This window comes from Tachyglossus aculeatus, chromosome 13 (genome assembly GCF_015852505.1).
Source record: "Tachyglossus aculeatus isolate mTacAcu1 chromosome 13, mTacAcu1.pri, whole genome shotgun sequence".
Lineage (NCBI taxonomy): Eukaryota > Metazoa > Chordata > Mammalia > Monotremata > Tachyglossidae > Tachyglossus > Tachyglossus aculeatus.
Genome location: NC_052078.1, coordinates 25058884 through 25084656, shown reverse-complemented (window position 1 = coordinate 25084656; position 25773 = coordinate 25058884). Strand labels below are relative to the sequence as shown.

Below are 25773 nucleotides of genomic sequence, written 5' to 3'. Positions count from 1 at the left end.
ACTCCTCTGTGCCTCAGTTTCCTCATCTGGAAAATGGGGATTAAGACTGTGAGCCCCCCATGGGACAACTTGATCACCTTTTAACCTCCCCAGCGCTTAGAACAGTGCTTTGCACATAGTAAGCACTTAATAAATGCCATCATTATTATTATTATTCTGGAGGCCAGTGATCCTATGTTTGCTTCCGTTGTACTCGGCCTAATGCTTAGTTCGGGGCTTTGCGTTCAAGGTGCTCGGGAAACGGAATTTGATGATGATGATGGTAGTCGTGGTTGAATCAGCATCCAAGAGGTTAATTATGACATAAAATTACTTTGCTGGAATGGCAAGGCAAGAATGTAAGTGAGGGTTGCGAAAAATGTGAAGTTACTGAACTTAGGAACACTTTCGTTTCGTAAATCTGTTTACCCTAACATGGATGATGTTGAAAAAGTTTATTTCTGTTTTAAATATGCCCTCTTATGAACAAATGTAATTGAACTATTTGAAGCCTAGAGAAGCAGCGTGGCTCAGTGGAAAGAACATGGGCTTGGGAGGCAGAGGTCACGGGTTCTAATCCTGGCTCCGCCCCTCATCAGCTGTGTGACTTTGAGCAAGTCACTTCTCTGTGCCTCCGTTTCCTCATCTGTAAAATGAGGATTAAGACTGTGAGCCCCACGTGGGACAACCTGATCACCTTGTATCCCCCCCCAGCGCTTAGTGCTTCACACATAGTAGGCACTTAACATCCTTATCCTGGGGCACGTATGAAAGAATCCTAATTCTTCTGAAATCAAGAACTCAAATTACAGGAGAACAGATTTTAGAAAATTGATAAAGTTCCTTTTCTGACAAATGACTTCTAATTTACAGCCTCACTCAGCCTTTGGAGCTGACATTCAGTGTCTTTGGGCAAATCACGTAATTACTTGGTCTCTTAATTTCTCCATGTTTTAAATGCCAATAATAATGTTACACATGGACATTTACCCTTTATTTTGAGGTTGACAGTGTGTGGGTGAGGCTGAGAAGATTGGCGATTCTTTGCACATTGTGTGGTGCATTTCCTGACTGTAATCAATCACTCTGTGAAATTTTTTGAGTGTTTACTGTGTGTGCAGAGCACTGTACTAAGCACTTGAGAGAGTTGTATAGTACATCAGTTAGTAGACATGGTTCCCTGCCCATTAGGAGCTTACTGTCTAGAGGGCTATACAACCTACAGCCTGTCACTATTTTTGAGGCTGCGTCTTGGTATCCTGATTTTCCCAGAGCCTCCGTTCATGGAAACCAACCCCTCTCCCGACATCCCCAAGCCAGGCCGGTCTCCACGCTGCTGTTACCTTCCAGTATTTTGCTACATTGTCTGAGATTGAACTTCAGTATATATTTAATGGAGAAGCAGCATGGCTTAGTGGGAAAAAGCACAGGCTTGGGAGTCAGAGGGCGAGGGTTCTAATCCTGGCCCAGCCACTTATCAGCTGTGTGACTTTGGGCAAGTCACTTCTCCGTGCATCAGTTACCTCATCTGTAAATTGGGGATTAAGACCATGAGCCCCACGTGTATGTACCCCAGCTCCTAGAACAGTGCTTGGCACGTAGTAAGCACTTAACAAATGCCATCATCATCGTTATTATTATTATGTTTAAAATGTTGCCTCTACCCTCCCCATCGTATATATGCTCTTCTTCTTTCACCTTACAACAGCTTCTTCAGTAACCTTTTGTGGTCCATTTTTCTCACTTGCTCTATCCAGGAAAGTTGTGTTGTGTGAATATTACCAGGTTTGGTGAGTGGACTGCCTTAGAAGACCACATTATAGGCGATCCTGGTCTGTCATTTGATAACGAGTGTGACTCATAGGTGATGGTGGTGAAACTACTCAAGGAGATGGCATACTTCCTTTAATCGGTCCAGATTACCTAGTCATTGAGGGAGTTGAAGCAACCATATTACCATTCCTAACTTCTTGAGCAGGTCATTCATTCATTCATTCAATCGTATTTATTGAGCACTTACTATGTGCAGAGCACTGTACTAAGCGCTTTATTTTGTTAATGATGTGCATCTAGCTTTATTTCTATTTATTGTGATGACTTGGCACCTGTCCACATGTTTTGTTTTATTGTCTGTCTCCCCCTCCTAGACTGTGAGCCCGTTGTTGGGTAGGGACCGTCTCTATATTTTGCCAACTCGTACTTCCCAAGCGCTTAGTAAAGTGTTCTGCACACAGTAAGTGCTCAGTAAATACGATTGAATGAATGAATGGAGACGGTACCTACCCAGCAATGGGCTCACAGTCTAGAAGGGGAAGACAGACAACAAAACATGTAGACATCACTCTCAGTTATAAGACATCTCTAGAGACAAGGATGGTCACTACAATTAATCTACAGCGGTTTGTCCGTAACTGCTCCACTGAGTCAGTACTCGTCACAACACACATCACTGAATGGTCTTTGTTAAGAGAACGGTCAGCAACAAGATACCCAGCAGCTGTTGGGCAGCTGTGAATGGAAGTGGTAGGACCATAAACAAGGAGGAAAGAAGAAATATTGAAAGACACGATAAATCACAATTCCCCCCAAACTGAGCGACAAATGGGGAAGGAGTGGCTATTTGGGAGCCAAAGCTTTGAGAGGATCGTAGGATGAGTCAAGAAATGGAAACAGCATGGCTCAGTAGAAAGAACACGGGCTTTTGAGTCAGACATCAGGGGTTTAAATCCTGGCTCTGCCGATTGTCAGCTGTGTGACTTTGGGCAAGTCACTTCACTTCTCTGGGCCTCAGTTACCTCACCTGTAAAATGGAGACTGAGCCCCCTTGGGACAACCTGATCACCTTGTAACCTCCCCAGTTTTTAGAACAGTGCTTTGCACATAGTAAGCGCATAATAAATGCCATTATTATTATTAAATCTCAGCATCAGATGTGTCTACTTTGGATATGAAGTACAGCTGCATAAAGTACAATCTCAGATGTGATAGTGGAACTGGGGTACAGCAGACAACCCTCCTGGCAAGATGCAGCCACAAATAAGATGGAAGTATTAGAGCAGAGACTTTGCAAAGATTAGGTGAGCCTGGATTTGGGAGTCAGAGGATCTGGGCTCTGCTATGTTTACTCATCTGTAAAAAAGGGTAACTGTTCTCCGGAACAGAAAGTGTCACTAAGCAAAGCTGCTAACAAATAAGACAGCTCAGCAAAAAATAATAATAATAATTATTATTATTATGGTATTTGTTCAGCGCTTACTATGTGCCAAGCACTGTGCACATAGTGTGGAAAGGATTGCCAGCTGCATGGATGTGGACAGATATCACTGTAGTAGTTTTTGTCATGAACCCTAAGAATCCTTCCCTTGAACTGAGAGCCTCATTTAGGGCATGGATTATATCAGTGGAGAAGCAGCGTGGCTCCGTGGAAAGAACCTGGGCTTTAGAGTCAGAGGTCATGGGTTCTAATCCCAGCTCCGCCAATTGTCAGCTGTGTGACTTTGGGCAAGTCACTTCAATTCTCTGGGCCTCAGTAACCTCATCTGTAAAATGGGGATTAAGATTGTGAGCCCCACGTGGGACAACCTATCACCTTGTATTCCCCCAGCGCTTAGAACAGTGCTTGGCACATAGTAAGCGCATAACAAATACCATAATTATTATTATTTTTGTCTTATGTTGCCAACTTGTACTTCCCAAGCGCTTAGTACAATGCTCTGCACACCGTAAGCGCTCAATAAATACGATTGATTGAATGAATGAATCCGAATGGATCGCATTGCATCTATTCTAGCAGTTAGCACAGTGCTTGGCACATAGTAGCCTTAGTTACCTCCTCTGTAAAATGGGGATTAAGACTGTGAGCCCCATGTAGGACAACCTGATTACCTTGTATCTACCCCAGTGCTTAGAACAGTGCTTGGCACATATTAAGCACTTAACAAATGCCATCAGATACCACAATTATTGTTATCATTAACCTGATTGCCTTGTATCTACCTCAGTGCTTAGAACAGTGCTTGGCACATAGTAAGTGCTTAACAAATGCCATCAAATACCACAATCATTGTTATCATTACCTCAGGAGAATACTGATGGTGGTAAGGTACTCAATCAGCTCTCTCCCTGCTTTACCTAGCTAATCTCCGTCTACATCAAAGTGCATTTCACTTCTCCAACACCCATCTACCCGCTGTTCTTCAATCTCATCTATCCTGCTGTCGACCCCTTAATAATAATAATAATGGCATTTATTAAGTGCTTACTATGTGCAAAGCACTGTTCTAAGCTCTGCGGAGGTTACAAGGTGATCAGGTTGTCCCAAGGGGGCTCACAGTCTTCATCCCCATTTAACAGATGAGGAAACTGAGGCCCAGAGAAGTGGAGTGACTTGCCCAAAGTCACACAGCTGACAAGTGGCGGAGCCGAGATTTGAACCCATGACCTCTGACTCCAAAATCCATGCTCTTTCCATTGAGCCACGTTGGTCACATTCATTCATTCCTTCATTCAATCGTATTTACTGAATGCTTCCCGTGCGCCGAGCACTGTACTAAGCACTTGGAAAGTACAATTCAGCGTGGCTCAGTGGAAAGAGCATGGGCTTTGGAGTTAGTGATCATGGGTTCAAATCCCGGCTCCACCAATTGTCAGCTGTGTGACTTTGGGGCAAGTCACTTCACTTCTCTGGGCCTCAGTTACCTCATCTGTATAATGGGGATTGACTGTGAGCCCTCCATGGGACAACCTGATCACTCTGTAGCCTCCCCAGCGCTCAGAACAGTGCTTTGCACATAGTAAGTGCTTAATAAATGCCATCATTATTATTATAATTAATTCGGCAACAGATAGGGACGGGCCCTACCCAACAGCGGGCTCACAGTCTAGAAGGGGGAGACACACGACAAGACAAAACAAGGAGACAGGTGTCAATACCACCAGAATAGATAAATAGAATTATAGCTATGTACACATCATTAATAAAATAAATGGAGTAATAAATATGTACAAATATACACAAGTGCTGTGGAGTGGTTTGGTACCCCACTCTCCTTCTCTTCTACTCTCCCTACTTCCGTAACCCTCCTAAAATCTCATCTTCCTTGTCTGAGTCCTCATTTCCTCTCCCCGCCTTTCCTATGCAGTTCACTGTGCATGTCTTAAACAGTCTCACACCAGCCTCAAAGCATTTATGCACATATCCTTATATTTTACTATTTCTCCTCTCCATAATTTATTTCAATGTCCCTCTCCCTCTGTAGACTCTGCATGCCTTGTCTACTCTGTTGCATTATACTTTTCCAAGCACTTAGTATAGTGCTCTGCGCCCAGTAAGCACTGTTTTGGGGCAGGGATCATCTCTATTTGTTGCCAAATTGTACTTTCCAAGCACTTAGTACAGTGCTCGGCATACAGTAAGCGCTCAATAAATACGATTGAATGAGTGAATAAATACCCCTGATTGATAGCTGATCTCCATGAAGATGCTTGTAAGATCAAGGTAGGCGTATCATCTGTTTTGTACTTGCAAAGCCTTTGAATTGTGCTTATTGCTGCTCCCAGTTTAGGATCATCTGCCATGGAAGGAAATGCATGATTATCGTATTAGCTTCCCCTTTGGGTTTTCCCCAACAGAAGAGATAAATTAATAACATAGAAATCTCCTATTGAAGAGGCTGCTGAAAATACAAATGAAATATTAAAAAACCATGTAAAGTTTTAGACTTTCTGTATTTGCTGAGCTAAAGAAGTGTTTTAGTTTACTAGCCAAATGAAGTATCTCTCAGATGCCCAACCTCTTTTATGAATGCCATTTTTGGCTTATCTTTGTGTTTTAGATTGTGCATTTTCTTATCTCAGTACGTCTCTCATTCCCACTGCTGTTTTTGTGAGTTAAACATAGGATTCTAGTCTTCTACACTGTGAGCCCGTTTTTGGGTAGGGACCATCTCTATATGTTGCCGACTTGTACTTCCTAAGCGCTTAGTACAGTGCTCTGCACACAGTAAGCGCTCAATAAATACAATTGAATGAGTGAATGATTACCGACTCTTCAGTGTTGATTTTTTTCATTGTTGCTGAAAAGGAAATGTGTGCATTTGACTGTTTTCTCTAAAGTCCTACCATAATTTATGTTTTAATCATCTGTTTTTTCCCTCTCCATCAATGTCTCTGCTCAGGGGATTTCATTGAAGGAGTTTGATAGGTTGTCCTTCGATATGATATTGATGAGCCCCCCATGCCAGCCATTCACCAGGTAGGATTTTAAATTCTACACTCCTGAGCCACGTAATAAGAATTAGAAGGACATTAAGAATTGTGGTTTTTGTTAAAGTTCAGTATATTTCAAATTGTGACTGACAAGCAAGGTCTTTGTTGATTTTCTTGTAATTGCCCAAGTGCTTAGCACAGTGCTTTTGTGTGTTGTATCCACTTAATAAATGTAATAGTAATAATAATAATAATGGTGATGATGACTGTGAGCAGGATAATTAGGCCAGTAAGCACAAAGCTTTAAAGGAGGAAGGATTTTCTGTTCATGCTTCTGTTCCCTCAAAGGGCCAACTTCAGTTTTCCTGACCTTTTGAAAGGAGTGAATAGAGAAGGGCACTGAAGCAACAAGAATGAATCCCTCTGAATTGCCCGTTCAGAATCCGGCACAGGACAATCTTTATATGTAAATGGGGTGAAAGGGATAGTTAGCTGTGCCTCATCCTCCTTTGGTTCTAGTTACTTGCTTGTTCCCTCTTTTCTGTGCACACTCCTGGGAATGGGTCCCCCGGGATTGGGTGGGAGATGATCATCCTGGGCCTCTTTCCTTCATTCACTTACCCTCCCCACCAGTCATTAGCAGCAGGGCTTTCACTGGGTACCCTTGAGCACGTTGAGCACGTGCAGTGTACTTTAAGGATGGGTAGCCTGGCCCTGATTCCTCTCCCCCATTAGAATGTGTGCTCTCTGAGGGCAGAAACCACCATGCTCTTTGCCTCTGGCTTAATCAGTAAATCAATCTACAGTATTTATTGAGTGCCCGCCCACTGAGCACAGAGTTGTAGCGTGGTTCAGTGGGATTCACTCATTCATTCAATCATACATTACATATTTACTATTCTATTTATTTTGTGTTAATATGCTTTGTTTTGTTGTCTGTCATCCCCTTCTAGGCTGTGAGCCCGCTGTTGGGTAGGGACCATCTCTGTATGTTGCCAACTTGTACTTCCCAAGCGCTTAGTACAGTGCTCTGCACACAGTAAGCGCTCAATAAATACGATTGAATGAATGAATGAGTGGAAAGAGCACGGGCTTTGGAGTCAGTGGTCATGTGTTCAAATCCCGGCTCTGCCAATTGTCAGCTGTGTGACTTCGGGCGAGTCGCTTAACTTCTCTGTGCCTCAGTTACCTCATCTGTAAAATAGGGATTAAGATTGTGAGCCCCCCGTGGGACAACCTGATCACCTTGTAACCTCTCCAGCACTTAGAACTGTGCTTTGCACATAGTAAGCACTTAATAAATGCCATTATTATTATTATCATTATTATTATTGTCGAAGCAGCATGGTTTACTGGATAGAACGTGGACTTGGGACTCAGAAGGACCTAGGTTCTAATCCCAGCTCTGCCACTTGTCTGCTGTGTGACCTTACCTGAGTCAACTTCTCTGTGGGCAAGTCACTTAGCTTCTTTGTGCCTCAGTTTCGTCATCTGTAAACCAGGGATTAAGACTGTGAGCCCCATGTGGGACAGGGGTTGGGTCCAACCTGATTTGCCCAACATTTAGAACAGTGTCTGGCACATAATAAGTGCTTAACAAATACTAGTATTGTTATTATTATTCTGTAGTAAGTGCTTGGGAAAGTATGTTAGATGTAGGAGACACAATCCCTACCCACAAGAAGCTTGCAGTACCTTGTGAGAGACAGATACGTAAGATTATACAAACAGAAGGAGAAAGTGCTGAAATAGCAGAGTACAGAAATTAATAGGTACAAAATTGCATTGGGAGGTGGAGTATGCAAAAATGCTGAGATGATCATTCAGAGGATGAAACCTGGGGAGAAGAAAGATTAATCAGAAAAAGCTCCCTGGAGGAGGTGGGATTTCAGAAGGGATTTGAAAGCGGGGAGACCTCAGACCAATTTGAAGGTGAAGGGAGTTTCAGGTAGGAGGAATGGGGTGAGCCAGGGATTGAAGGCGATAGATTTGGGGGCAGAGCGCAGTGAGAAAGAATGGAGACTGTGAGCCAGTGATCAGGAAGGTTTTTGAGGGAGTGGAGAGATGTGGGCAGAATAAGTCTAGAGAAAGGCTTTGAGTAGCAGAGTGAAGTACAGAATGGAAAAGGGAGATGCTCGAGGCAAGAGAGACCAGTGATAAAGTAGTATGATTAGCACCTTGATCAGGCGATTCGTCGGATGGAAAGGGAAATCAAAGAAACGTTTTGGAGTAAAACCTGACAGGATTTAGTGACAGACAATGTGAGAGGTGAAAGAAAGAAAGAATGCCAAGTCGTGGGCTTTGGAAATGGGGAGGTTTGTGGTGGTGACAACCTGTTAGGGGGAAGATTAAGTGGAAGTGAGGATTTGGGAGGGAAGGTGAGAGGTTCAGTTTTTGACATATTGAACTTAAGGTGTCAGAGGTGTTCTGAAGGCAGGAGGAAATGCATGATTGCACACGGAGAGAAATGTTGGGTTGGAGAAGCAAACTGGGGCAGTCATCCACATAGAGATGGTAACCGAAAAAATGGGAGTGGATGAACTCCCTGAGGGAGTGAGTGTAAACTGAGGAGAGGAGGGACACATACAGTTAGGAGATGAGAAATTAAAGCAGTAACAACTAAGAATGAGGAACCATATAGATAGGAAGGAAACTAAGAAAGCTGTGTATTCTCCCAAGCCCTGGGCACAGCGCTTTCCACACCACAAGCACTCAATCAATCATCAATCAGTCGTATTTATTGAATGCTTACTATGTGCAGAGCACTGTACTGAGCGCCTGGGCGAGTACAGTGCAAGAGAATTGGCACAAATGTCCCTGCCCATAATGAGTGTAAAGAATAAAAATGCCCTTTGATTGATTGATTGATTGGTTCCCCAGCCCCAGAACAAACCTACCAAGCCCACTATGATTTTCATGAACCCTGGCTCCGCTGGGGCTTGGCCCAATTTATTTTGGACCCCACTAGAGACTCACTTTCCACAGGGGCAGTGAAATCATCCTGTATAATCTTTGTTCATTGGGAGCCTCTGGGAGTTGAATTTAGGAATTGTTCCGTTATATTTGTGGTTTCTGTTTTACCATAACGCTGGATTGCAATTGGCTCAACACTCAGCACTTTGTAGAGTAACGATCTGGGATACGGTGCAGAATTTTCCCCATCATTTTCAATTAAATCCTGGTCATTTTGAAGTGCTTGTTAGAAAATACTTCTGGCTTGTATGAGAGCATATTACTATTTTACAAAAAGCTGCTTTTCTTTATTGCCTAAAATAAGGATGTGATGGAGGTGAAAAACAATTTTTAAATAATGTTTTAAATCAGGAGTTAAATTAATTGTAAAAGTTGAAATTTAACAGTGGGGAAATTTAGTTACAGGAATAAAGTTGAAGTAAAATATTTCTGTTTACAAGTCAAGCTGACTAGTGATTGCTGCGGTCAATTTATATAAGGTCAAAGCTCAGGAATTTTCACTGTGTCAGTTAATGGGAACATTGGGCGTTATCTAAAATGATGCAGATTAAATGGAGGAATTTAATATGGGTAACGGCAGCAAAATCTCCTAAATGTCAGCCTCGTAAACATTCTTTAAAAGTCTAGAGTGCAAATACGCCACTCTTTTTAGAAGATGGAAGTCTTTTAACTGATTGTTCAATCCTCTTTCCTTTTTTTTTTTTTTCAGAATTGGCCTTCAGGGTGATGCATCTGATCTGAGAACAAAGAGCTTTCTGTATATTCTGCATATCCTACCGAGGTACCCTCTTTATCGACTGCTTTATTGAACGTGTTGAAGTAGCAGACAGATGTGAATGTTAAAGTAAGACAGTTTAGTCCCAGGACTTGTGGGTGATTAAAGTTCTAGTACAAAGGCTGCATCGCCAGGGTGTCCAAGAGTTGTTTCCACCAGCCTGCCAACCCAGCCCAAAGAAACTTCAACTCCAAGCAAATTTCAGATCGACTTCCCTAGCAATTCATTTGCCAAATGCCAGTTGCATGAGACATAGGATACTTAGAGGAAAACCCAACAAAGTATCAGTTGTTCTAGCTGTGTTTTCTCTTTTAAAGAGATAGTGGGTAGGATAAAATTCTCACTCATTTGCCACGCAGACTGGAGTGGAAGGTTACCTTTTTCAGTTTTATGGGTTCAGAACTTAAGTTTTGGGTGAAAAAAATTTTGTTTCCCTAAAGAGTCCGATTCTCCAACAGTCTCTTTTTGTAGCAGGCGGGTCCCTGGGCAGTACCTGGAGGATGTAAAGATATTGGAGTGGGAGCTGAGCAGGGGTGGCAAACGAATGGCAGAATTGCCTGGAATGGAGGCCCAATTCCATCCCCAAGCACACTGTAACACTGTAGCCATGTCCACAGATGGCACACAGTGTAGGGTGCAGAGTGGAATTCGAGGATGGACTTCCTCCATCCCACTCCAGACTATACATGCATCCCTAAGGCAACCGTATTCCCCGGGGCAGGGGACAGAATTGAATGCAGCAGATTGGCCTTGGTTCTCCTCTGTAATGCAGTTTCCTTAATGCTTTTCCCGCAGGCTCCAAAAATTGCCCCAGTATATTCTTTTGGAAAATGTCAAAGGATTTGAAGTCTCTTCCACCAGGTAAATGTGGACTTCGGTTTCACTGCACATTTGAGACAATAATCATTCATTCATTCATTCAATCGTATTTATTGAGCGCTTACTGTGTGCAGAGCACTGTACTAAGCGCTTGGGAAGTACAAGTTAGGAAAGCTAAAGGGGCCCGAGCCAGCCAGGAGCCGAACGTGGAATCTTCTGACCCATAGTCAGATGCGAAGTAAGAACAGTAGGTGAAAGGAGAATGGGGACCTCAGCCTCTACACCTTGGGGAGATACTCTGCCCTGAGCAGCGTGGCTCAGTAGAAAGAGCCCGGGCTTTGGAGTCAGAGGTCATGGGTTCAAATCCTGGCTGTGCCAATTGTCAGCTGTGTGACTTTGGGCAAGTCACTTAACTTCTCTGGGCCTCAGTTATCTCATCTGGAAAATGGGGATTAAGACTGTGAGCCCCCTGTGGGACAACCTGATCACCTTGTAACCTCCCCAGCGCTTAGAACAGTGCTTTGCACATAGTAAGCGCTTAACAAATGCCGTTATTATTATTATTATTACTGTGGATGGTTGGGGGATGCTGACTTGCCCAAATGGCCATCCTGTCCTTGGTGTGTCAACCCCTGCTCTGGAGCTCTCTTTCATCTGACAACATCGTTCTACGAGCCTCTGGGGAAGTCAGTGGGACTCAGCCTCCCAACCCTTTGTTCACAGAAGCAGTGTGGCTCAGTGGAAAGAGCCCGGGCTTGAGAGTCAGAGGTCATGGGTTCGAATCCCGGCTCCACCACTTGTCAGCTGTGTGACTTTGGGCAAGTCACTTCACTTCTCTTGTCCTCAGTTACCTCATCTGGAAAATGGGGATTATCATCAATCGTATTTATTGAGCGCTTACTATGTGCAGAGCACTGTATGTGCAGATTATGTCTGTGAGCCCCACGTGGGACAACCTGATTACCTTGTATTCCTCTCCAGTGCTTAGAATAGTGCTTGGCACATAGTAAGGGCTTAACAAATGCCATCATTATTATTATTATTGTTATTGTTATCCTCCCTCTGCCCTGGAACCTTCCTCCCCTTTAATATCCAACAGACACCTCTTCTCTGAACTTCAGAGCCCTGCTAAAATCATATTTCCTCCAAGAGGCCTTCCCTGCTTAAACCCTCATTTCCCCTACCTGTCTTCCCTTCTGTCACCTATGTACTTGGACTTGTACCCCTTAAGCACTTTGGTATTCACCATGCCCCCCCAGCACTTAGGTATATATCGTCTAGTCTGGTATTTCTCCTAACTGCATTAAGTCTGTCTCCTCCATAGACTATATGTCTCCTTTTTTATCATGGAATTTGTTAAGCATTTAGTCTGTAGAAGACACTGTACTACACACTGGGTAGATACAAGGAAATCAGATTGGACACAGTCCCTATCCCACATAGGGCTCACAGTCTTACTCCCCATTTTACAGATGAGGTAACTGAGGCACAGAGGAGTTAAGCAACTCACCCAGGGTTATGTAGCGGACAAGTGGCCGAGCTGGGATTAGAACCCAGATCCTCTGACTCTTAGAGCTACGTTCTATCCACTAGGTCACCCTGCTTCTCACAGCTGCTTCTTGTGGGCAGGGATCACCTTTTTCATCTGTATTGTATTGTTCTCTCCTACGGGCTTAGAATAGTGCCCAGTAAGCACTCAGTAAATTCCTCTGATTGATTGTTTCTTTGCTTGAATCAGGAATAAGTGGGGTCACCTGGCAGAAGTGGTAGGGAAATGGAGGCAACCAGGCTTCTGGAGCGTTGCCATTCCACATCAGTCTCTCAACCGATAGAGAAGATGATTTACAGACCAAATATGATAGTAATAATAATAATAATGATGATGGCATTTATGATGGGGATGTACCAGCTGGAATTCATCCAAATTAACAAAGATTGCATTAAATTGGTTTTTTCTTAGATCTCGGGTCTAGTTTCAGGGAATTTTTCTTTTCGGATTGGGCTTTTGTGAATTGGGGAGTGCCAGCAGGCATTGGAGGCCCTTGTTGGTTATGCTGGGGCCAGCTCTCTCCCTGTGGTGTGGAATTTATCAGCAAATCAATCACAAGTCTGGAAAGGACTGGAAAGGTCATTGTAGCCTCCTTGCCAGAATTGGTGGACACTTAGAGCATTCCCAGATAAATGAGTCTTTGACTGTTTGTGGCCAGTAAGGAGGCCCAGAATTTAAACCTAAGGTGAGGGTGAATAGGATGTGTTCAGCCTGAATCTTCTTATTCAGTCGTATTTATTGAGCGCTTACTGTGTGCAGAGCACTGTACTAAGTGCTTGGGAAGTACAAGTTGGCATATATAATTATGTGGAGAAAATAATCAGTAGTATTTCTTGAGCGTTTACTATATGCAGAGCACTGTAATAAATGTTGGGGGGAGTACAGTAAAGTTAGTAAACATGATCTTGCCTTCAAGAATCTTATAATCTGGTGGGGGAGACAGATCCTAAAATAAAGGTAGGGGGTTACAATGGAGTTTAATAAATTCTGTTGAGGAGGCAGAGTGGAGGTAAAGTACCAGACTGCTTTAGGAGGTGGGGACCAAGGGTATAGCTGATGAGGTGGTGGGGATGTGAGATCAGTTAGGAAATCAATAAATCAGAGGTTTTTTATTGAACACTTACTGGAGACAGGGAAGCCTGCGAGGATGCTAATCTAAAAGTGCAGTGAGGATACTGAAAGTGCTTAAGGTCAAAACTCTGGGTGGATAGGAATGGGTAGCTTCTGGAAATATTGCCAAGGAAGAACTGACAGGATTTGGCGACTGCCTAAAAATAACTTCTGTTTTTATTGCCAGAGACCTCTTGGTGCAAACAATAGAAAAATGTGGATTTCAATATCAAGAATTTTTATTATCTCCGACATCTGTAAGTATCCAGATTGGAAAGGCTAGGGGACAGCTGGGTGGTTTTTCAGGAAGTCTGATGTTGTGGACAGAGTTTCCATCTAAGGGCCAATACACTTACACTCCCCTGTCTACCATATACTTAACAAATTCCTGGATGTAGAAAATATCCAATCTTTTGGGTGTGGACACATGGATGAGAGGCATTCCTGAATATTTGGCAGGGATCTGTTATGGCAGGGTGGCAATCCAGCGTTCCCATAGAGGAACTTCAGGCCATGTTGTGTAGTAGCAGAATGTGCAGTAAACTGGCCAGGCTGGTGGGGCCCCCATCCGACACCCCAAATTTCTTTACTAGAGAACTGGCATAAATTGTTTCTATTTTTAAACCCTCTGAGGTAAATATTGTAAATCACTGAACGTACTGGTCAGAAAGTTACTTAAGGGTTTTAGCTCGGTATAAACAGCCAACGTAGGATTGATGCGAGGCCACCTAGATCAATAGATTCATAAATCCACAAAAATTTAGTTTTAGATTCATCATTTTGATCTTCTCTCCCCAAGAAACTTTCACCAGAGAGGCTATAGGGGACTGTCTTGGTTTCTCCTCAGCTTTCTGCGGGAAGGAGCCATTACTCTGTGCAGAGGCCAGAGTGCCGAGGGCAGGAGGTGGAAGGAGAAAGAGGAGCTGGGAGAAACCACGCAATGGATAACGGAGTTGGTTCGCCTTGAATTCAGTTTTTCAGAGCCAGGATCGGGGGCTCCTTGGCTCTGAGAGTAGGGTACGGCTGCCTCCTATCAGCTCCAGTGGAATCCAAAATTTGTGTGCCTCTCCACGTAGTCAGACTAGTGGCTAGGGCAGAATCTAAGATGAGTATGATGATAATGAGGGAAGGTGAATGGACTGATTGAAGAAATTTCCTTCTGTAGAGGTTCTCCTCCCTAAACCAGGAGGATCATTTCCTTCAGAAGCAGTGAATATAGAAGTATCTACCCTTTTCGTGCTGGGAAGAGTAATTCCCCATGAATGCGCCGACTTACTGTGGTGTTATTTGCCTACAGCTTGGCATACCAAATTCAAGACTGCGATATTTCCTGATTGCAAAGCTTCAGTCCAGTCCGTTTCCTTTTCAAGTCCAGGGACAGGTACCGTCTTTGAGTTTTCCTCAGGAGTTTTTCCTTCGGGGTTACGGTAAACATTCAGGCCGCAATTTAGAAACACTTAGGAAATGGTTTACATGCCCGCTTTGTGCCTTCGCTCCATCTGCATGCCCCCAGACATCCCTGTTTTCCCAGCCAGCCTTTTCCCATAAGAAACCCCATCTCGATTGCCACTCCTTCCCATTACAGAGCAAAATTTACAAAGTAGGCGGTTGGAAGCTCCTTTCAAGCAGGCTCAGTAGTCTCAGACACTGGGTAGAGTATTCTGCCCTACATGGCTCTCAGCAAACAGACTTTTAGAGGAGGTGGCCGTAAACACATCATTAAACAATGCGAAAGCCTCACTAAAGAGCTACTAAATTCTCATAGAAAGCCAGGGTACGCCTCTGGAAGGTTCCTAAAGTGTTCTATAAAGAGAATTTTACAAAATGTTCCAGGTTTTGCAGAAATAATTGAACTGGCTGGAAGTCCAAAGAAAGCTGGCTGCAGTATGCTCTTTGACTACGGCAGGGCCTGTTTCTTCTTTCCATGACTGCTTTCTCAACCTGGCTAGAATCCATGTTGTTCTTTTATGCGAAAGAGTAGGGTAGGCTTTCAGCCGACACTGATTCCAGTAAACTTTATTGTCTCCTCTTAATAATAATGGTCGTATTTGTTAAGCTCTCACTAGGTGCCACACAATTTACTAAGCACTGGAGGAGTTATAAGGTCATCGGGTTGAACGGTCCGATGTGCCACACAACTTTCCATCTGGCCATCTCTCTACCCTGCAAGTTGGGGGAGATTGTCTCCGTTCAGGATCTGAAGGAGTTCCAGCCTATTCCCGTGCTACCTGGAAACGTCCAAAAAAGAGATCCTAGGTGATGAACAGCCTTTAAAAGCTGGAAAGTGGCCAAACAGAACAACCGGCTCTTGGGCTAAGAAAGATTGAGTAAATTACAATGGGCATTACTGTTCTGGAATGTCTTGTTTCTCCAAAAAGGTTATGTTTTTACTTTACACCAGATACTGACAGAATTCCCCGAAGTTGGATCTGGAAATTCGCAGAGGTGTACAGTTGCAGTTACTGGGGGAGAAGACGGGTCTGCTGGGCACTGTAGGGAGAAGAAGATGGAGCCAAAATGTCATTTGGCTGACAGCACGCCGTGCTCAGGAAGAGAGGCTGTTCTTTTTAAACTTGAAACTGCGGCAGAAATGCAGAGAAAGCAGCAGCAGGACAGCAATCTCTCTGTTCAGATGCTGAAAGGTTTTCTGGAGGAGGACAAGGGTCTGAGTCAGTACTTTCTGCCGCCAAAGTCGTTACTGCGCTACGCCCTCCTGTTGGACATTGTCAAACCCACCTGCAGGCGGTCCACCTGCTTTACTAAAGGGTAAGGCTTTCAGAAGCCCCGCCGGGCCGCCAGCCGGCCAGTTTCAGTCACCCCTCACCCCGTGCCCTGCTCCAGAATGAGCGGCTGCTGTGAAAATGCTGCAGTACTTGTGTGAGAATGAAGTCCTTCCAGTGGCTCCCCGCTGAGCCAGTAGGGCGCATGAGGGAACATTTCATCGGGTAGAACATGATGTGCCCAGTGCCCAGCCCACAAAAACGCTCCAAAAAGACAGTGCCGTTTGTTTGGTGACCTTCATAGAACCTTAATCACCCATGGTGGAAACACGATTTCTGCAGCCTGATCAGTGGTGAATTCTTTGGCACTCTTCTTTTGGTTTCCTGACCAGACAGTGAAGTTTTCTGCGTGCTTCCCTTAAACACTATAAACTTTGATTTTTTGGTTGGGCAGTTGTGTACAGAAAATGGCCTCTGTTCTGCCATCTGAGTTCCCTCAGGCACCCTGGAAAGGGTCAAGAGTCACAACCCCCTCCTTCTTAGTCCTTGTCTTCATCCAGTGGAGGTTCCCATCCAGCTAGATGGGATCTGTCAGCCCTGTCACATGCAGCTCAGTCTCGTAGTTCCTTTCCCTCTGTTGTGGCTCAGTGAAAAGAGCCCGGGCTTTGGAGCCAGAGGTCATGGGTTCAAATCCCAGCTCCGCCAATTGCCAACTGTGTGACTTTGGGCAAGTCACTTAACTTCTCTGTGCCTCAGTTCCCTCATCTGTAAAATGGGGATAAGACTGTGAGCCCTCCGTGGGACAACCTGATCACCTTGTAACCTCCCCAGCACTTAGAACAGTGCTCTGCACACAGTAAGCGCTTAATAAATGCTGTCATTATTATTGTACCTGTGATCTCTGGCAATGAGTGAGAAGTACTCGCAACTGTGCTCCCTCTCTGTTGTCCCGATCTGTCTCCGAGGACTCTGGAAAATGGCACCCAGCCTTTTCTCTTGCAGTAGGTGTATCCCTAAGATGGCTTCAGTTGGGCTTTTCCTCCACTGGTTTCAGATTGCTATTCGAGAAGGCTGTTTTAGCAGGCCAGTTGGGAGGTGAATAGGCTTTATAACCGGATGATGGTTGTAAAGATGGAAAAGAGGGACAGATCTGTAAATATTATAGAGGAAAAAACAGCAGACTGGTTGCAGATTGGATATGGGCAGATTAATTCTCCTGTGGGTGTGGGACCGTTAGGTATTGTGGGGAAATCCCTGTGTAAACCCTATCTTAAAAAAAAAAAATCCTCCTTTGACCCCACGGCTCCCTCCAGTTGTCGTCCCATCTCCCCGTTACTATTCCTCCCCAAACTCCTTGAACAAGTTGTCCACATCCACTGCCTCCACTTCCTCTCCTCCATTTCACTCCATGACCCCTTCCAATCTGACTTCTTCCCCTTTCACTCCACTGAAACTGCCCTCTCTAAAATCACCAACGACCTCTTCTTGCCAAATCCAACGGCTTCTACTCCACCCTAATCCTCCTTGACCTCTCAGCTGCCTTCAACGCTATGAACACACCCTTCTCCTTAAAACATTATGAAACCTTGGCTTCATTAACACTGTCCTCTCCTGGTTCTCCTCCTAGCTCTCTGAACGCTCCTTCTAAGTCTTTTTCATGGGCACGCCTCCTCTGCCTTCCACCCTATAACTGTGGGAGTCCCTCAGGGCTCAGTTCTGGGTCCTCTTCTATTCCCCATCTGCAAACACTCCTTTGGAGAATTCATTTGATCCCATGGCTTCAACGACCATCTCTACACGGATGATTCCCAAATCTCTCTCTCAAGCTCTGCAGCCTAGCATTTCCTCCTGTTTTCAGGAAATCTCTACCTGGATGGACACCCCGCTGACACCTCAGACCAAAAGTGTTCAAAACAGACCTCCCTATCTTCCCACCAAAATCCTTTTCTCCTCCTGTCTTTCCCATCACTATAGACAACACTGCTGTCCTCCCTAGCTCACAAACACATAACCTTGGCGTTATCCCCGACCCATCCCTCACATTCAACCCTGATATTCAGTGTCACCAAGTTCTACCTTCACAACACCCTTTTCTCTCTGACCAAACTGCTACTGTATTGATCTGAGCACTTATACCATGTCTAGTCAGCCTCCTTGCCAACCTCCCTGCCTCCTGTCTCTTCCCCACTCCAGGTCTTCAATCTGCTGCCTGGATCATTTTTTTAAAAAAAACTATTCAGTCCACGTTTCCCCGCTCCTCAAGAACCTCCAGTAGTTGCCCATCCACCTCCGCCTCAAGTAGAAACTCCTTACCATCAGGTTTAATGCACTCAATGAGCTCTCCCTTCTTACCCTCCCCTCACTGGTTTCGTATAGCAACCCACTTTGCAATTTTAGTAAGGTCAGCTCAATAAGCTATGAGCCATGCTTCCTCTAATGCTAACTTTCCCAATGTACCTTAATCTTGTTTACCTCGCCACCAATATCATGCTTAGGTCCTCCCTCTGGCTTGAAACTCCCTCCTCATTCATAATACGACAAACCACCATTCTCCGCACCTTCAAAGCCCTGTTAAAATCACATCTCCTCCAAGTGCTCTCCCCTGATTAAGTTCCTCAATTCCTACATTCTGTCTCCTTCCTATGTCGCCTGTGCAATTGGATCTTTACCTTTTAATAATAATAATGATGGCATTTGTTAAGTGCTTACTATGTGCAAAGTACTGTTCTAAGCGCTGGGGGGGATACAAGGTGATCAGGTTGTCCCACGTGGGGCTCACAGTCTTAATCCCCATTTTACAGATAAGGTAACTGAGGCTCAGAGAAGTTAAGTGACTTGCCCAAGGTCACAGAGCAGACATGATATTCACCCCACCCATATGTACACGTGCACATATCTGTCATTTAGTTATTCATTTATTTGAATGTTTGTCTCCCCCCTCTAGATTGTAAGCTCCTTTTGAGCAGTGAATGGGTCTACCTACTGTATTGTACTTTCCCAAGCACTTAGTACAGTGTTCTGCACATAGTAAACACTCAGTGAACACCACTAGTTGATTGAGGCTCACAGTCCAAGGGACATGGGAGAATAGGTATTTCATCCCCATTTTACAGATGAGGAAATAATAGTAACTGTCGTATTTGTTAAGTGCTCACTGTACTCAGCGCTGGGAGGATGCAAGCAAATCGGATTTGGCACAGTCCCTGTCCCTCATGGTGCTCACAATCTGAATACCCATTTTACAGATCAGGATAACTGAGGCACAGAAAAGTAAAGGGACTTGCCTAAGACCTCAGAGCAGACAAGTGGCAGAGCCAGGATTAGAATCAGTGACCTTTTGACTTCCAAGGCTGTGTTCTACCGTGAAACTGAGGCACAGAAAAGTTAAGTAACTTGCCCAAGGTTACACAGACAAGTGTGGCGGAATGGAATTAGAACCCATTTCCCCTAATTCCCCGGCCTGTGCTCTTTCTGCTAGGCCACGTTGATTCTCAAATCTTTTTTAAACTAAAATGATCAGAATTCTGGCATCAGACCTATTAACGCTTTGCTAAACTTGCCTTTAAAAACATAAAGCCCTTCTATGGCTATGTTTCAGCTTCAAAACACACAGAATATAGTTTTTATTCAAAATTACTCACTTCTTACCCTAGAACGGGTGGAAGATCCAATGGCACATGATTAGTTTTTAAGTACATGATAACTGAGAAAAGGAAGCTGTTTTAATAAGTTGTGCTGATTAAATATATCTGTTCTACCCCGAACCATGTATTTTTTAAATGAACCTCTTAAGTGCTTAGTTTGTGCCAAGCACTGAACTAAGCATTGAGATAGATGTAAGATAATCAGGTTGGAAACCTGCCTTGTCCCATGTAGGGCTCACAGCATTAATCCCCCATTTTATAGGTGAGACAGCTGAGGGACAGAGAAGTTAAGTGACTTGCCCAAAGTCACGCAGCTGACAAATGGACAAGGTGGGAGCTCAGGGCTATTGAAGCTCTAAATAGGCTCTTGTGTCACTCTTAGAACTGCCCATTTCCTTTTTGTAATGAACCTGAAAAATGTAATGGGGCGATCTCCTTTGAATCTGAACACTTTTGACCCTGTGAATACAAACCAGGGCTTATGTCTTTCCTTTCTTTTATTAGAGTTGAAGTGGTTTTGGAGGACTTACACTCTATCAGTTTCTGCCCCAGGGATTAGACCCTTTTGTAGAAAACAGGCTCTGAGTCTTTTTTTTTTTTTACCTGGCTCCGCAGCCATAGAAATGGTGTCATCGGAGGCAGAGAATCTTTTGAACTCTTGGAAGGAAAGTGTTGCTCTTAAACTGCAGTCATATCTAGGGATTCTGCACTTACCAACTCTGGAGCCAAGCCAAATGCTAATATCCTTGTCTATTTATTAGGTATGGAAGCTACATAGAAGGGACAGGATCTGTGCTGCAGACTGCTGAGGAGGTCCAGGTATTTTATTGGATGCATTTTTGTATTATAAATGGTTAATGTTTAAAGAACAGTCTTGTCTTGGGTACTTATTTGAAAGTAATTGTGATATTTGTTAAGCACTTACTATGTGTCAGGCACTGTTCTAAGTGCTGGGGTAAATGTAAGCAAATCGGACACAGTCCCTGTCCCACATGGGGCTCACAGTCTTAACCCCCATTAAGCACTTACTATGTGTCAGGCACTCTTCTAAGTGCTGGGGTAAATGTAAGCAAATCGGACACAGTCCCTGTCCCACATGGGGCTCACAGTTTTAACCCCCATTTTACAGATGAGGGAACTGAGGCACAGAGAAATGAAATGACTTGCCCAAGGTCACCCAGCAAACAAGGTGGCCGAGCTGGGTTTAGAACTCAGGTCCTTCTGACTCCAAGACCCATGCTCCATTCATTCATTCATTCATTCATTCAATCGTATTTATTGAGCACTTACTGTGTGCAGAGCACTGTACTAATTGCGTGGGAAGTGCAAGTTGGCAACATATAGAGACGGTCCCTACCCAACAACGGGCTCACAGTCTAGAAGGGGGAGACAGACAACGAAACAAAACATGTGGACAGGTGTCAAGTCATCAGAATAAATAGAAATAAAGCTAGGTGCATATCATTAACAAAATAGAATAGTAAATATGTACAAGTAAAATAGATAGAGTAATACATTTGTACAAACATATATACAGGTGCTGTGGGGAGGGGAAGGAGGTAGGGCCTGGGGGATGAGGAGGAGGAGAGGAAAAAGGGGGCTCAGTCTGGGAAGGCCTCCTCGAGGGGGTGAGCTCTCAGTAGGGCTTTGAAGGGAGGAAGAGAGCCAGCTTGGCGGATTTGCAGAGGGAGGGCATTCCAGGCCAAGGGGAGGATGTGGGCTGGGGGTCGATGGCGGGATGGGCGAGAACGAGGTACAGTGAGGTGGTTAGCAGCAGAGGAGTGGAGGGTGCGGGCTGGGCTGGAGAAGGAGAGAAGGGAGGTGAGGTGGTGGGGGTGGCGAGATGATGGAGAGCCTTGAAGCCAAGAGTGAGCAATTGGTTGACTGGTAGCCACTGGTGATTTTTAAGGAGGGGAGTAACATGCCCAGAGCGTTTCTGCACAAAGATGATCCGGGCAGCAGCGTGACGTATAGACTGAAGTGGGTCTATCCACTAGGCCACATCGCATCTCTAGTGTTGAAGTGTTGATTGGAAAGCTGGCTGATCAAACTCAGCCCTGTACGTAAGCTACCTTCAAAAACGCTGCAAGTTACCAGTAAATTATCTGGTAACAGGTACCATCTTTGACTTCTCCTCAGGAGTTTTTCCCTCGTGGTATGTAAGCTACCTTCAAAAACGCTGCAGGTTACCAGTAAATTCTTGGTAAAAGTGAGTAGAGCGAGAATTATTAGTCGGAGCAGAAGAAAATGACTTGGTGATCGAGAACTACTACTTCCTTTCAGATGCAGCAGTAGCAGATGGGACTTCTTTGGAGGGGGATGTTGTCCAAATTTGGATGGAGGAGGAAGAAAGGAGCGGGAGAATGAGCAAAGAGATAAACTCAGAGGAAGATCAAGGGATAAAGGCATGCGTGAATACACACATACACACACACACACACACACACACACACACACACACACACAGAACAAGAGAAACCAAGGGATATAGGCATGTGTGACTACACACACACACCCCACAAACCCTTCGAAAACCTCCAGAGACGTTACAGGAGAGACTCAATCAATCAATCAATCAATCAATCGTATTTATTGAGCACTTACTGTGTGCACAGCACTGTACTAAGCGCTTGGGAAGTACAAGTTGGCAGCATACAGAGACAGTCCCTACCCAACAGTGGGCTCACAGTCTCAAAGGGGGAGACAGAGAACAAAACCAAACATACTAACAAAATAAAATAAATAGAATAGTTATGTACAAGTAAAATAGAGTAATAAATATGTACAAACATATATACATATATACAGGTGCTGTGGGGAAGGGAAGGAGGTAAGATGGGGGGGATGGAGAGGGGGACGAGGGGGAGAGAAAGGAAGGGGCTCAGTCTGGGAAGGCCTCCTGGATGAGGTGAGCTCTCAGTAGGGCCTTGAAGGGAGGAAGAGAGCTAGCTTGGCGGATGGGAAGAGGGAGGGCATTCCAGGCCCGGGGGATGACGTGGGCCGGGGGTCGATGGCGGGACAGGCAAGAACGAGGTACGGTGAGGAGATTAGTGGCGGAGGAGCGGAGGGTGCGGGGTGGGCTGTAGAAGGAGAGAAGGGAGGTGAGGTAGGAGGGGACGAGGTGATGGAGAGCCTTGAAGCCGAGGGTGAGGAGTTTCTGCCTGATGCGCAGATTGATTGGTAGCCACTGGAGATTTTTGAGGAGGGGAGTAACATGCCCAGAGTGTTTCTGGACAAAGACAATTCGGGCAGCAGCATGAAGTATGGATTGAAGTGGGGAGAGACACGAGGATGGGAGATCAGAGAGAAGGCTGATGCAGTAGTCCAGACGGGATAGGATGAGAGTTTGAAAGAGCAGGGTAGCGGTATGGATGGAGAGGAAAGGGCGGATCTTGGCAATGTTGCGGAGCTGAGACCGGCAGGTTTTGGTGACGGCTTGGATGTGAGGGGTGAATGAGAGAGCGGAGTCGAGGATGACACCAAGGTTGCGGGCTTGTGAGACGGGAAGGATGGTAGTGCCATCAACAGAGATGGGAATGCCAGGGAGAGGGCAGGGTTTGGGAGGGAAGACAAGGAGTTCAGTCTTGGACATGTTGAGTTTTAGATGGCGGGCAGACATCCAGATGGAGATGTCCTGAAGGCAGGAGGAGATGCGAGCCTGGAGAGAGGGGGAGAGAGCAGGGGCAGAGATGTAGATCTGGGTGTCATCAGCATAGAGATGATAGTTGAAGCCGTGGGAGCGAATGAGGTCACCCAGGGAGTGCGTGTAGATGGAGAACAGAAGGGGACCAAGCACTGAACCTTGGGGAACCCCCACAGTAAGGGGATGGGAGGGGGGAGGAGGAGCCTGCAAAAGAGACTGAGAATGAACGACCGGAGAGATAAGAGGAGAACCAGGAGAGGACAGAGTCTGTGAAGCCAAGGTCAGATAGCGTGTTGAGGAGAAGAGGGTGGTCCACAGTGTCGAAGGCAGCTGAGAGGTCGAGGAGGATTAGGATGGTGTATGAGCCGTTGGATTTGGCAAGCAGGAGGTCACTGGTGACCTTTGAGAGGGCAGTTTCTGTGGTATGTAGGGGACGGAAGCCAGACTGGAGGGGGTCGAAGAGAGAGTTGGTGCTGAGGAATTCTAGGCAGCGCGTGTAGACAACTCGTTCAAGGAGTTTGGAAAGGAATGCTAGGAGGGATATGGGGCGATAACTAGAAAGTGAGGTGGGGTCAAGAGAGGGTTTTTTTAGGATGGGAGAGACATGGGCATGTTTGAAGGCAGAGGGGAAGGAACCAGTGGAGAGTGAGTGGTTGAAGATGGAAGTTAAGGAGGGGAGAAGGGATGGAGTGAGAGATTTCATGAGATGAGAGGGAATGGGGTCAGAAGCACAGGTGGCCGGAGTAGCACTTGAGAGCAGGGAGGAGAGCTCCTCTGAGGATACTGCTGGGAAGGATGGGAGAGTAGCAGAGATTGTTGAGACCCGGGGGGTTGGAGAAGGGGGGGAAGTGACTTTGGGGAGGTCGGACCTGATGGATTTAATTTTGTTATTAAAGTAGGAGGCCAGATGGTTGGGGGTGAGGGAAGGAGGAGGGGGAGGAACTGGGGGTCTGAGAAGGGAGTTGAATGTACGGAAGAGCTGGCGGGAGTGATGGGCATGGATGTCAATGAGGGAGGAGAAATAGTTTTGTCTGGCAGAGGAGAGGGCTGAGTTAAGGCAGGAAAGGATAAACTTGAAGTGAACGAGGTTGGCATGGTGTTTAGACTTTTGCCAGCAGCGTTCGGCAGCTCGAGCATAAGAGCGAAGGATGCGGACAGTGGCAGTGATCCAGGGCTGTGGGTTAGTGGTACGAGAGCGGCGAAGGGAAAGGGGAGCGAGTGAGTCTAGCTGAGTAGAAAGGGTAGAGTTGAGAGCAGTAATCTGATCATCAAGACTGAGTAGAGAGGAGAGGGAGGCGAGGTGGGGTGAGGGCTGTCTTTACCTCACTTCTGCTGATCTATTGAGCAGACTAGCTCTGATGGACCACGAGTTTGATTCATGATTGAAAATATCACTGAGATCGAGTACGTATTTAATTACTAAGAACCAGGATGTATGCCAGGTTACAATCCCTCAGTAACACACCAATCCAGGGCTGCGGTCTGTATTGATTTTTTGCCTTAACCTAGCGAATGTGTGACAAGCCTCAATTTGACCCACCTCTTCCTCCAACTTGCCTCATTCATTCATTCAATCGTATTTATTGAGCGCTCACTGTGTGCAGAGCACTGTACTAAGCACTTGGGAAGTGCAAGTTGCCTCATCCCACCCCCTCTCCATTTCGCTGTTTTTCCTGCTCCCCCTTTCTGGATTTTGAACCCATACTGCCTTCCAATCCACATATATTTTCCCTTCTTTCCCCCCAGCATTCTTCCCTCCCTCCCATCAGGCCGGCCTAGCTTTGTTTTTTTTTATTTTTAAACTTTAATTTAACCCTAGTGGCAGCTGTAACCATCAAGTTTAAAAATTGCCTGGCTTGTTTTGGAGGAACAGCAGGAAGAGCTAGGCGGGAACCAGGGGAAAGAGGAATGGGGAGAGGAAATGGAATAGATGAGTTTAAGCTGTGGGGAAGGGAATCAGGAAAGGCAGCCATTACATGGGAGGGCAAGGTGAGGAGGAAAAGTGATGGGGGGGGGGATTTTTACCACTTCCCTGGGATCATAACTATAGGGTTTTCGTGAAAAAAGATGGATGAGTCTCGGTCCCGTGATTTCTGCTGGATTACAAGGTGCATGTAGAAGCCAAGACCTGATGTACAGGTCTACTCCCAGACTGTACGTGGGAAGGTTTTGTAGTGTGGAAAGCCACCTTCTTTCTAGGACATGTCTCCTTTGCTGCGGCAGAATGTTTAGCCAAATGGCAGATCTGGCACCAAGAGTACCTGAAGTGGCTTGTGCGTTTTCCACATTTGCATCAGTAGAACACATTCTGTGATTAGCTTTTGGTCTGTTTTTATACCTTTTCCTCTGGGTGC

General features: G+C 45.3%; 1 protein-coding gene across 3 annotated transcripts in view; it reads left to right on the top strand.

Moving 5' to 3' along the window:
- The window catches only part of TRDMT1 (tRNA aspartic acid methyltransferase 1), an 85083-nt gene that overhangs the window by 47309 nt on the left and 12001 nt on the right, over positions 1-25773 (top strand). For all 3 annotated transcript variants that reach the window (XM_038755931.1, XM_038755932.1, XM_038755933.1), the window contains exons 3-9: positions 6156-6232; positions 9869-9940; positions 10730-10795; positions 13600-13669; positions 14710-14793; positions 15814-16178; positions 20538-20595. In XM_038755931.1, the coding sequence (XP_038611859.1) occupies positions 6156-6232; positions 9869-9940; positions 10730-10795; positions 13600-13669; positions 14710-14793; positions 15814-16178; positions 20538-20595 (792 nt within the window). The remainder of the gene's footprint in view (positions 1-6155; positions 6233-9868; positions 9941-10729; positions 10796-13599; positions 13670-14709; positions 14794-15813; positions 16179-20537; positions 20596-25773) is intronic.